The following is a 13,196-nucleotide window of genomic DNA, read 5'->3' as shown; positions in this document are numbered from 1 at the left end:
CAATAAGAGATTACTTGCTGAATATAGTAGAGATAAACCAACAATATACAACCGTATCACCACAGGAGCAAATCACCATGGCAACATAACACTGCAAAATAAGGTTACTGAGGAAGTTCAGCTGGCAGAAAATATGGACATCTGCTTATTGAACAGCATTTTTAACATTTGTCCAGAATAACATTTGATTTCCAAGTGCATGTTTAGGAAGGTAGGTTTGAATTCATTTGAAGTCCTATTGTTATAAAGCCTAACTATCTCACAGGTCACCTTTCCTCACATAGGACATCACAGCAACTCAGGACAACCAAGGGACTGAAAAGAGAAACTTCATGGATTAACTGTGTAAGGTCTAGAAGTTTTAGTGACAAATTTTGAGGGGAAAAACAAAACAAGATCAAACAAAACATCTTATTTGGTTTATCATAGATCTTGTTCATAGAAATTCAGACTAAGAGCAACACACATCCTTTTCTTAGCTTTGTCCAACAGAGAAGAATAGTGAGCAGGTAGCCAGTGGCAGTAGATCGAGAGCTTTGTCTTTTGACATTATGGATTTATCCCCAGTAGTGCACAATCCCCCAAGACAGGATGCATTTTGCATTAAAGAACAACAGCATCATCAGCAAGATTAGAGTAAGAATCTTGGACAGGCTTCAGGATTTCAGTCCAGCAGGTGCATCTAACATGAACACTTACTTTAACATCAGGTCTGGATGGGTAACTGAAATGGATGTTTCTGAATTCGATTTCTCCTATGAGCTTGTCAGGTTTGTAGCCTTCCTTAGAACTGCTATCTATAAGCCGTTTCTGGAAAGAGGTTTTAATACATTGCTTGTTACTACACTTTTGGAACTGCTATTTCTGCTGGCTACATTGTTCAATACTTTCTTAGATACCAATTTACACTGCACCACACCATTACAAAGCTACATTTTACTTGCAGGATGCTGAATGCAGAGGAACCAAATTTTAATTCTACAGATTCCTCATTTGAGAATGAGGAAAAAAATGAGAAAATCAGTAATTCAATAACTTAACTATACTTTCTTGCAGCCGAAACATGGCTCTCAATTATGCATATAGGAGGGTTATAGACACATCAGGATGAATGATGTAGACATTTCTTTATGAACTTCCTAGCCCTAATTGTTTTAATTATTTTATATACACAGATATTGAACCAGCAATAACACAGCAAGAGGGAGATAACAACAGTGTGGAAACCATTTTTCACAGCAACATCAGCACGTAACTTTACATTAATATAGCTTTCAATAGCACTATTTAATCCCCTCTGCAATCCCAGCCTTTCCCTACCCCCCCTCAAAAATAAAAAACAAAAACAAAAAGACAGCTCAGCTGAAATTGTGCATACATGCATTCAAGAAAAAAAAAAAGTATAGTGCCTTACTACATTCCCTCTGGAGTTGCAAATCTAATATTGGAGAAAAACTGTATCCATAAATAAAGATGCACACACCAGGTTTCCCAACATTCATTGTAACAAATAACGAGGCAGGTTTTTTTTTTTGATATAAATGGAAATACTGGCTTCAGCAGTAGGCATCTATAGAGTTTATGGTTTAGGGTTTTTTTTTTTTTCTTGGCCATTTTTTGTTACACGTCAAGGAAAGGTGAAAATTTTAAGTGTGGTTGAAAGGCTTTTCTACTTGGATTCTTACCTTATTGATAATTCGATATACTTCATAGGCAGCCCCACGTGCATTAGACACACTCTCCAAGTTGGGAGCTGCCTGTCCCAAGGAGAAGGCTCCAACAAGCACAGAGAAGAACACCTGTAAGAGAGAGAAAGAGAGAGAGAGGGAGAGAAAGAAGCCTTGTGGTTAATTGTGATTACAGAGTCACTAGTGCCTAACTTTTAAATGTCTAAAGATGTTCTGTTTTTTTCTAGGAAAATTAAATGTGGAAGTGAAAGGTGTATTTCAGACATCTGTGTCCACTCCCATTTTCCTGAAGTGAATAGTAACTACTTGTATTGGGTTTACCTGGCAAGGTTTTGGTACCAGGGGGCTGCAGGGGTGGCCTCTCTGAGCAGAGCCCAGCAGCTGCCTCATGTCAGGTTAGAGACAGTTCCAAAGGGACCTGCCACTGGCCAGAGCTGAGTCAGTAAGTGATGTAGTTTGTACCTCTGTGAGAGCAGATTTAAGAAAGGGAAAACAAATTGCTGCACCACAGCAGCTGGGAGAGTGAGGAGTGAGAAGCAGCCCTGCAGACACCAAGGTCAGTGCAGCAGGAGGGCAGGAGGTGCTCCAGGCACACAGCAGCAGTTCCCCTGCGGCCTGGGGAGAGGCCCCTGTTGGAGCAGGCTGTCCCCCGCAGCCCATGGATCCCACATGGAGCAGATCTCCACGCTGCAGCCCGTGGAGGAGCCCCCGGTGGAGCAGGTGGATGTGGCCTGGAGGAGGCTGCGGCCCATGGAGAACACCCCCAGGAGCAAGCCCCAGGCCAGAGCTGCAGCCCGTAGAGAGGAGCCCACACAGGATCAGGGGTCTGGGGGGAGCTGTCGCCCATGGGGGACCCGTGCTGGAGCAGTTTGCTCCTGGGGGATGGACCCCATGGTACGGAGCCATGTGGGAGCAGTTCTTGAGGAGCTGCTGCCTGTGGGCAGCCCCCACAGGCTCAGTTTGGGAAGGACGGCATCCCGTGGGAGGGACCCCACGTGGAGCAGGGGCAGAGAGTAGCCATGAAGGAGCAGCAGAGATGAAGTGTTAGGGACTGACCGCAGCCCCCATTCCCTGTTCCCCTGCACCGCTCAGGGGGAGAAAGTAGAAAAGGGTTGATGAGAAGGAAGGTGTTTTAGTTTTTTACTGCTTTAGCTTATTAGTAATAGGTAATAAATGATATTAATCTCCCTGTGCTGAGTCTGTTTTGCCCATGATGATAATTTGTGAGTGCTCTCCCTGTTCTTATCTCAACCCTTGAGCCCTTTCCATTGTATTTTCTCCCCTTTTCCCTTTGAGTAGGGGGAGTGAGAGAGTGGTTGTGGTGTGTGTTCAGCTGCCACAACCAGTAAAACCACCATGCTACTGACATGCTTTTTTTGGCATAAAGAGTTTTCTTTTTGATGCTTTTTATTTTTATTTTTTTAAAGTCATCTACAAACAGAACACATCTTTCTCTGTTGCTTTCCAGATGTCACCAAAGTTAAGGGACCCCCAAAATTCAGTCCAGAGTTTCCTAATTGAAGTCCCACATGTGGGATCAACACACAATTAACTTCACTTGCTATGAGGAACCATAGTCAGAGAACTTGTCAAAAGTCACTTGGGTATCATAGCCAAGCATGTAGCCAAACTTTTGATGACAAGGCAGCTAAATAGTCTCAAATCAATACTAACTTAGTCATATTAGTAAAGGATGGTAAATCCTTGCAAGTAAACAATAACAGCAGACATGCCTAAATGAGATCTGGAGGATTTCACAGTACATATTCAACACACCATTGAGATTCATTTACTCCTAGGAGCTAACTAGAATTTTGTTGGAAAGCCAAGTAATTTATCTTTGCCTCCTAACGATCAGCTCTAGGTTGTTCATCCTGTCCTATGCTTAAAACACATCCTCTGCATATAATTTTGCCTCTACATTGATTAGAGTGGGAATCCAGGTGCCCTGCTCAAACCTGTAACATCAAAAGCTAGGTAAGATGAATGCCTTCTTTCCAGTTATTTTACACCAAGCAAGTTCGTAACAGCTAATTTAACAAGCACTTAGGAGAAAATAGGGATAATCATATGTACTACTTACATATCAGTATTTTCTTGAATTTGCAGAACATTTTTCAAGCTGCATTGCTATACTTACAATTAACACGTGGCCAATGTCATAATTTTCTTTCTCCTCAGCAGTGAGCTTGGTTCCATACCAAAATGCAAGAGCATAAGATCCAAATATAAGAAACTGTGAAACACCTAGAGATACATTGGTGGTAATGGACTTTTTCACTCCAACGCTTCTAGCCAGCTCTAGGTTAGCATCATATCTGAAAATGGATGAGGAAACAGTTATTTTGACATGCCATTCAGATTGATATTTCCCATTGCCCTTTTTAAATAACAGGTTTTTTCTGCCATAAAAGCAATTGAAGTCTCACATACTGCAGAGAATATTTTTGACAACAGACTAGTAGGTATAAAATTCCTTTTGAGTAAATCTGTTCTGACATATTCTGACAATATCTAAACTTGTCATTCACAGGTTTAGATGATACCACTATGGAAGACATACATGACTTCATTATCATGCCAAAAGACAAGATACCACTCTTGAGCAATTTGTTTGCATTAGTCTTGAGAAGAAGTCTTGAAAAACATTTATCAACATTACCTATCAAAGGTAAGGTTTAGTCTTCCACATTTGAAAAAAACAAATGAAAACCCAAACAAAAATGGGTACTATGGTTGAAGGCAGGTAAATGAATAAAAGCCAGGGCTTCTGATGCCAGATGACTGAAAGCCCCATGCAAAGATAAACATTCTGAAGGCACTGTGCAGTGAAAGATTGCTTTTCCTAACTCTGAGGTCATCATTCAAGAGCTATGTAGGATTAACAATCCCCAGTTCAAAAAATGCTCTACTCAGTCCCTAGTGATCAGCCATACCTGATTCGTAAAAGGTAAGTCATTTGATACATGTGACTAGGACATGCTGGATTAGGCCAACAGACGTTATTTGCAAATCAAAGTAATAAAAAGCAGTGATATGATTTTACTTAAGACCATTATTCAGTGAAGCTTAAATATAAGTCATTAATCAAAGATAAAAACAGCAGTGCGCATGCTCTAGAAGTTAATCAATAACATGCTTTTCTGCATTTGACAACTAGGTAAAGATAACCCTCTCAACGCTTTAATTTCTAAATGAGACTCCAGATCTCATTCAGAAGAAAAATTTGGTTCTATGATGCTGTCCTGGTTTTGGCTGACCCTCCAATAAAAAAAACAAACCAAAACAACTCCCAGAGCCAAACTCAAACTCACTTTAAATACAATTATTAATTCAAAAAGCTTACTTTGCTAACGCCTTCTGCTGTCCATTGAAAGCCACAACTGTCCTGATCGCAGTCAAAATTTCTTCTGCCACAGCTCCTGCTTTGGCATAAGCAGACAGCTCTTTAGCAGTAAGGGATGCCAGAAGCTGAAAAGTTGAAAAACAGATATTATCACAGTATACTGAAAGGATATACACACTGTACTGGTGTTCTCTAAATAATGGGGACAAGCAGCATTTTTACATAATGGTGCTCAGAGCATAGAATTATCACCTACTGAGGTGGTAAACTTTGAAGTATGTATGCTAGTCACACTACAGCTTCTAATATTCTTCCTACCTTATTTGAAATGCTTTAAGAGGCAAAAAAGTAAGTAACCACTCAGAAATACAAGCAGTACCCATTAATGTGGCTACAACAGATCACAAGGGAAAAAAAAAACATTTCTTTGCTTGAAAGGGAAACCTGTCCAGCTATTTCATTAATTTGTTTCAGTCCTGTCTGCGGTAGCTGTATCTACACCCTAGTGTCAACTGTAAGCAGCATGAAACTTGGTAAAAATCATTTGCAAGAAATGTGGTGTCCTGGACATACGAATGGAAAGAGCTTGAAAGGCACTTGTTTTAACAGGTAAGAGTGAGGATCATGAGCATGTGCCTGGGCTGCCCCAGGCAGTGTTCTGCACAAGGAAAATGCTATGTGAGGAAGATGCTGATGCCAATTATCCTCTTGCCACATGGCATGAAAACAGAGTAGAGGAATGAGAGGAATATGACATGCAAGTACACGCTTGGGAACTCAGAAAAGCTACAGAGGAAGCAGAAATCATAAAGGAAATGCGGGACAAACCTCCCAATTTCAAAACCACACTAGGTTTCTCCCATTCTCTCCTTTCCTGTGCATGAGAGAAATTGTAATGTTTTTCTGGTTTGCTCTGTTTTTTAATCCCCAAACACTTACAGTTGACCAAACTGCTGCTGACGCAGCTAGAAGGGGGCTGACTGACAAAATCACCAGTGTCAGCTTCCACCCGTGGATGAATCCTATAATAATCCCTGCCAGAAATGTGGCAAAAAACTGTACGAATATACAGATCTTGTCTCCGATGCCTTCATGGATGGTGTTGATGTCACTTTAAATAACAATAATAAAAAGAAAGATTTGTTAGCTTTGAATGGCTTTCATTCTACCTCCCCCCATTTCATGCTGTGTGGCCTAATGTCAGAAGTTTTGCCATTTCCTAACTGGCATAGCAGAATTTCTAACCACAGCTACTGTGCAGTACCACTGGTCTCTTGTGTGGCCAAAGCACAGCCTCTTATTTTTTTTTCCTAGTTTCCTGTACTTTCTATCATTCTCTGGTGTTTCTATACACCGTTACTAGGTCACAGATGACCTAGTTTCCTTTTCCAGTATCCGAATGGAGAAGTAAAAGTAAACAGATAAATGGCCTCCTCACCTCCTGTGACCCTATCCAAATGACTTTCCTTTGTGTTCTCCAATGCATTATGTTCCTAATTTTGGTTACAGCCTCAGATCAAGTGTTATCTTCACTCTATCAGAAAAACATTATTTGGAAGAAACTTTGTTTTTCCATACACATTTTCCTTTCCCATTTTCTTTTCCCAGCAAGTACAGATAATAGATCTGAGAGGGATTTTATTTAAGCTTCTCTTGCACTTTTCAGGACACAGCTCTTTTCAAAACTACCTCAAAACCCAGGAAAGTCTGTGCTCATGCATATAGTCCTCATCCCTAAATCTATCGAGAGATATGGAAGAGGACCAAAGACTAACTGACATTGGACTGAGTCCAGTCTGAGATCTGGCTAGATGTAAGCTCAAGTTCATTTCCATTCAATAAAGTGTCAGAGCTTTCAGTGTTTGTAAACTAGCTGGATAAAGCAGAGCTGTTTATCTAGTACTGTCTGCCATGTACTTCATAAATGTTACAAAGGTAGTGCCAAACAAGTAGAATACTGCATTTCGTAGCATAACCCCTTCAAAGTGCATGTATCACAGAAACTGCACAAAGCAAATGGAAAAACAATAACAAATTTCTCCCTCAGAGCTGTAATATTTCAAGTCAGTAGTGGTTTTGTTTGTTTGTTTTCATAAAAAAGTAAAAGCTCTCTATAGATTATCCTATAGATGTTTAAAAGAAAACTGCCATTTATCGTCATGCTTAGGAGGTCAAAAAAAAAAAACAGAGCTCTCACTCTGTCAGTCTGGTGTTCAGTGTTCCTATCTGGGTACTATCAAACCAAGCCATCTCCTGATGGAGCACTGCAAAAAAGAACTTCTGACGGATTCTTGCTGACTGCCTCGTAGCAGCAACCAAAAATGTCCATACTTGGATCATGCTCAGGATCAACACAGCAAAGCCAATTCCCACATAGTAGTAAGCAAACCTGCAATAAGGAGACAAAAGGACATATAACCACAAGGTATTTTGTGGAAGAAGTTACACAGAAAGCCACAATCAGTCTTTATTTACCCCACCACAGTAAACATGGAAGTCTGTGGTACATTATTGTGAAGCCTTTCTGAAGAGGTAAAAATTTGGCTTCTGCTTGAAGGGATAACACAATAAAAGAAAATCCCCCAATAGTATGTTAACAGAATAAGTACAAAGATTCTTACTTTGTCATTTCAGCTTCTATATCTATACCTGGAATTGATGGACAGATGGAGCTATTTACTGAAGTATCTATGGGGAAAAACAAATATTTAAGAAAGTATCTTCTACGTATGATAAATCATGACAATACAGGGTCATCAGTTTTGGAATGATTTGTATTTTCGAAGTAGGGTCAGACATGTGGCAGATGCACATACATTTATTTCTTCTGAAATTCTAATAACAGTAGATACCTGATAAATCATGATACAAAAGGTGGTTCATCCTCCTTACTATACCACCCAAAATGAAGTTCATTTATAAGGAGCATAACCAACACACTGCCTTGTCCTGTTCAAGCAATTAAGGTTTAATATGATTGGGTAATTTGCAACAAGATGAATTTCACTCTTGTTCTGATAGGTACCAGGTGCATAGTCTGGAGAACAATCTTAGATCCTGTAGCAAAACATAACTAGTACACAGCAAAGTCTAATTTTAACTTTACCTTTTGACGCATTTGAATTCACGCCACTTAGCACAAAGCTGTTTGTCATATCTCCAAAGACAATGATCATAAGTGGTAATCCAGTACCATTTGCAGTGGCTGCGATCAAGCCAACTACCATCAAAAGTATATCCAACCAATCAGCATAGCGAAACTATGTGAACATTAAAGGAAGAGTAAAAGTTACACCTGGCAGTTCATACCAGTTACAATACAGCAGACTTACAGAATACACATTTCCTAGAATCATAGAATGGTTTGTATTTTGAAAAGCAATGATACTACAGCTGAAGGCAAAATCAGACCATGAGAAGAATTTTGTAGTAGATTCCATACATCTTTAAATCACTTATTCAGTAAGGTTGCTGAGGGAATGTTGGCCAGACATGTGGTTACTCCCCAGCTCAGCAGAAAGTTAGAAAAAATAAATAAAAATGTATATTGTACATGTTTCTAAGTGATGGACTTCTCTGCACAATATATTACATTTAGCTTTCCAGTGAGTTTCATATTTACCAAGATAACGCCTTTGAAACATAAACAAGAGTGAGTTATCGATCAGCACCTGGCTTGTATCTAACGGGAGAGAATGTTTGCAGCAGTGATTGTATCTTAAGACTTGCCTATCCTTCAACATTTCTTTGGTTTAAAAAAGGATGCAAATTTAAATTGCAATAGCTGTTCTTGGATGTGATTCATCTGAAACGAGACCATTTTATTGTTGACTGCCCTAGCACACTTCCAAAGTGTAAACGGACATGGAATAAACCAGAGAAGAATAAAAGTTCTCTTATTCCAGAACAAGCAAGTTCACACGTAGGGTTAATAGCTATTGTATAGAAAATGGAAACAAAAATGTACCCCTGGTTCTTTCAGACAGCAAATCCTTCAGATATCAAACACAGGATAAATCCTTTATCAAATATCACCAAGGGAAGGACCTTCATAGTATGTGTAGCCAAGATCAGCCTAAGCATGGGTGAACCTCATTCTCCAAAAGCACTAACATTGAATTACTTTAAGTGCTACCAATACACTAAGATTGGAACCTGACATAACACGTCAAATTTTAAAAGAGAGCTATCATCAACATTAGCGTTTCACAGGTCTCAGGATTCTTCTCCTTTTTTGATTTATGAACCACAATTAATAGGCAAACAACTCACAACGACAAATAAAGAAAAGGAAATCTAAGGTAGACCATCAACCTGGACACTTACCAGTTCAAAAACGCCAACCACCTTTTTCTCTGGCTTATTTTCCTTCCTAGAAAATATAAGATACAATTAAGATGAGCTTTTTCTAGGAAAGCCATATTAAAAATAAACCCATACTCCCAACATACCCATGGCCAATACGTTCAGTTCAAAAAATGCCTACTTTTTTCTCTTGGTCTTTAGCTGGTCACTTTGTTCAAGATCTTCATCATGTTGGAAAGAAGGGTTGTCATATCCCTTACTTGCAGATTCTGTGGAAGAAGCAGCAGACTTTGTTAACATAACATTCCATATTTTCTTCCAGTTTCCTGCAACTTTCCTTGCTGATTCTTTTGCTTTTCAAGCTTAAAGATTATTTCCCGCATGTTCTTGAAATAGCCCAATGATATTTTTTGAAACTTTCTTTCTCTTCAGTTCATCTCCTCCTCTTCAGAAGCTTCCAGCTTCATTTCTGAGTTGAATATTATTAAAAATATACCTATACAGAAAAGTTACCAAGGACTAAAAGCAAGACTTGAGCAGTGATTCTGCAAACACCTACACAACTGGTTGAAAAAAGGGAAGTCCTAATGATATAAATTGAATTGCTTATAGGTTATAATTGATGTATTTAACACTGAATGCACGCTAATTCACTGAAGACTCATGCCTTTGCCTGTAATAACCCTCATTATTTTTTCTTTGTATTGCAGTAGTTGCCATACACCCAGCTTCCTTTGTACTAAGAAGTTTAGAAGTCTATACAAAAGAGGAATCCTATCCCTGAAAGCTTATAAATCTAAAAACACAGGATGTAATAAATGGATAAAGAAACTGATGAGCAACCACAGTAGGGAGCCAGCTGTCAATTACACCAGGAGAAGAGGGTTCAAAACATCAGCTGTCTCCCATCTGTATTAAGCTGAGTGAGTATAATTCTCTGTATACAGTTTTTCATACACCTTCATCAGTCAGTCCAAAAAGAACAATTTAGAGAAACATTCAAAGGCAGTAATGTGCTTCTACCTTAATGAAGAGGCAGAAATGTGCTTCTACCTTAATGAATTTATCTTAGAAGCATTTTCCTGCCCAGCCTAGGACCCACCTAAATAGTTTTACCCATCTGAATGAATTTCGTTGAACTTGGTGGAATGACTCATGTATAAATGTTTTTTAGGTGGTGGCTTTAATTCACTGGAAACTCACTAGAAACTTAGGGAGCTGGAATCACTAAGGAGAAAATCAGAGGTGCCCAGAAAGTCACTACAGAATACAAAGATTCAGATATTGCTAATATGTTATCTCCTCTAAAACCACTATGACAATCAGGAAAGATTTACAATACACCTTCAGATTTAGAGCTGTGGGATATTCTCCTTAAATGCACATGCCATTTCCATGTATGTGGCTTACCAGCATCGGAGAGGTCGTTTTCTGTGGGATTTACAAAATGATCCTTCATTTTTGTTCTTTGTTGTATGCTTCTGAGGTAAAGGTAAAAGTCACATTAAGCAAGATCTGCATATGCAACAAAACCTTTGGAAATAGTAGATATGTAAAGAGTTCACATTATATTTGCATTTTTTTCACGAGTCTTATTTTGGTCCCAACATTGTCCTATTAACAACAACAAAGAAACATATAACAGCACAATAAAAAGACTACTTTTAAGGAGATATTATAAACAGTACAAACTGGAACCGTGGCACTTATTTCAGTAGCCTGTTTTAGCAGTCTTTGGTCTTTTTAGGAGCCTATGGCAAAGCCCTAGATCATTCATATTCAGATTATTGTGGATGATCTATTTCAGAACAGATGATTTCCTTCACTAGCTTCAGTAAGACTTCACTGAACAGTTGTAACAAGATCATGGTTATCGTGGTAAAGACTAAAGATACACGTGTGTGTTATGCCACACACCAGCTAAGCAAAATTTAGAGGTAGTAAGTGACTGATGCTCAGTGTCCCCAAGCTTTTCTTCTTGATGCGTCACATATAGCAGCTTAAAACACACAAGCAGAAACACGTACGGATTTGATGTAGGCTAAAACGATAACGAAACAAAACGCAAAGTCAACCTGACATTAACGCTTGATGTTAAAGCTTGTATATTTATATATAAGCATCCTTTCTGATAGATTCCTGGCTGTGGCTGTCCTCGTATTACCTCAGCTTACCTTTACATCCAGTGCTGTGCCCACACGCGGGGGTGCCCGTGGGGACCAGCCCCGGCCGGGCCCCTCACTGGAGGCCCTGCCCAGCCCGGCTGTGCCCGCCGCCACCCGGAGCCTGCCGGGCGGGCCGCCCGCTGCCCGCCGTGCGCTTTATAGCGCCGGGCACCGCCCGCCCTCCGGCGGCTCGGGTTTCAGGTGAAGGTCGGTGCCGCAGCCCGGCGGGAGGCTGCCTCAGCGAGGGGGTCACAAGCAGGTCTCGGCTGGCTGGTGGCACACGCACCGGCTCCTGTCTTCAGAGCCAGCCCGGGTGCTCCGGCCCTGCAAGCCCCACACAGCGGGCCGCTTGGCCCTGCCGTCAGGGTGGACCTTTTCGACTCTGTTCTCACCGATAATAAAGCTGGAAGGATTTTAGCTGGGAAAAGTATCACAGGGATCGCTTCTAGTCCCTCCTGTCGTCTGTTCTGTCAGGCAGAGGTTGCAGGGGGATGAAGTAGAGTCACTTGTCCTTGGGGAGGGGAAACTCATGAAAACTGATGCACAAAAGCATCACATTTTGCTCATGTAATTCTCGCTTCTTCCCCCACAATTTGAGTGGGGTTTCATTTTGGCAAAAGTCAGACTGTTTCTTGCTTTGGCTTAATTCAGAAGTTGCTCCCTCAAGCTTCTCTTTGAAAAACAAAACAAAACAAAACAAAAAAACAGGTACACAAGCTGAACTTTCTGCACAGCCCTAAAAACAGGGATTCTTCATCACTTTCACCTGCACATACTGAAATATCTATCATTTGCTTCCAGAAATGCCTTCAGAATTTATGAAAAACAAACTCTAGTTGTTTTCCCATCCACTCAAATACCACTGTCCCAAAGCTGAGTCCCAGTCAATTAAGCTAGTCAGTCGGATAGCTGAATTTGTTCTTGAGTAACATATTCAGAACTAAAACAAAATTAAGCTTCCCTTTTCAGCAGGCCCCATGGGATTCACATTACATTTTACATATTTGTTGTGATGCCCTGAAAGAACCTCAGAAGGAAAGGCATTTTGCTTGCTGAGCCTTCATTGCCTTGCTGCCCACTGGGACCCTCTATGTTCACTTTAGAAAACTAGAAAACTTAGAAACTTGTGTCAGGCTTATTACCTTTTTTTTTTTTTTTTTTACTTTCTTATCTCATTAGCATTACCGAAGTCTTATTCCAGACTCAAGTTAAGCCCGCATAACCCACATCAGCAACTGTGTTTTCTGTTCCAGAAAGCTTTAACTTCTGCAGCCATGAAGAATCTGCATTTACAGACTTTGACAGAAGGCAGAGTGGCAAGCTGAAATACCTCGTTGCCCCAGCCCCAAGGTTCACAGCTGCGTGCAGAATTTTCATCACTAAAGACAACTTTTTAAAAATTATTATTATTATTTATCTCACAATGAGCAAGAAGTTGGAGGGGACCCACAAAGATCATCAAATCCAACTCCTGGCTCCACACACCCAAAGAATTGGACCATGTGTCTTATATCATTGTCCAAACACTTCTTGAACTCCATCAGGTGCAGTGCTGTGATCACACCCCTGGGGAGCCTGTCCCAGTGCCCGACCACCCTCTGGGTGCAGAACCTTTCCCTAACCCCCAGCCTGACCCTCCCCATTCCCAGCTCCATGCCGTTCCCTCGGGTCCTGTCGCTGTCCCCAGAGAGC

At 40.5% G+C, this 13,196-nt stretch overlaps 1 protein-coding gene across 7 annotated transcripts in view; it reads right to left on the bottom strand.

Moving 5' to 3' along the window:
- ABCB5 (ATP binding cassette subfamily B member 5) overlaps positions 1 to 11,852 on the bottom strand; it is a 34,380-nt gene extending 22,528 nt beyond the window's left edge. Inside the window, exons 1-12 of one of the 7 annotated variants that reach the window (XM_080577850.1) lie at positions 11,514 to 11,852; positions 10,750 to 10,820; positions 9,521 to 9,608; positions 9,361 to 9,406; positions 8,141 to 8,294; positions 7,656 to 7,722; positions 7,232 to 7,423; positions 5,974 to 6,145; positions 5,035 to 5,159; positions 3,829 to 4,006; positions 1,686 to 1,799; positions 700 to 810 (exon numbers count right to left, since the gene is read on the bottom strand). In XM_080577850.1, the coding sequence (XP_080433976.1) occupies positions 700 to 810; positions 1,686 to 1,799; positions 3,829 to 4,006; positions 5,035 to 5,159; positions 5,974 to 6,145; positions 7,232 to 7,423; positions 7,656 to 7,722; positions 8,141 to 8,294; positions 9,361 to 9,406; positions 9,521 to 9,608; positions 10,750 to 10,798 (1,296 nt within the window). In that variant the 5' untranslated portion in view covers positions 10,799 to 10,820; positions 11,514 to 11,852. Of the gene's footprint in view, positions 1 to 699; positions 811 to 1,685; positions 1,800 to 3,828; positions 4,007 to 5,034; positions 5,160 to 5,973; positions 6,146 to 7,231; positions 7,424 to 7,655; positions 7,723 to 8,140; positions 8,295 to 9,360; positions 9,407 to 9,520; positions 9,609 to 10,749; positions 10,821 to 11,513 lie in introns of those variants that run through there. The other 6 variants (XM_080577849.1, XM_080577848.1, XM_080577853.1 and 3 more) reach the window with 6 other exon arrangements.
- Positions 11,853 to 13,196: the final 1,344 nt, after the last annotated feature.

Source organism: Anser brachyrhynchus (genome assembly GCF_964034855.1).
Source record: "Anser brachyrhynchus genome assembly, chromosome: 2".
Classification (NCBI taxonomy): Eukaryota; Metazoa; Chordata; class Aves; order Anseriformes; family Anatidae; genus Anser; species Anser brachyrhynchus.
This window is presented reverse-complemented; position numbering and strand designations above follow the sequence as displayed.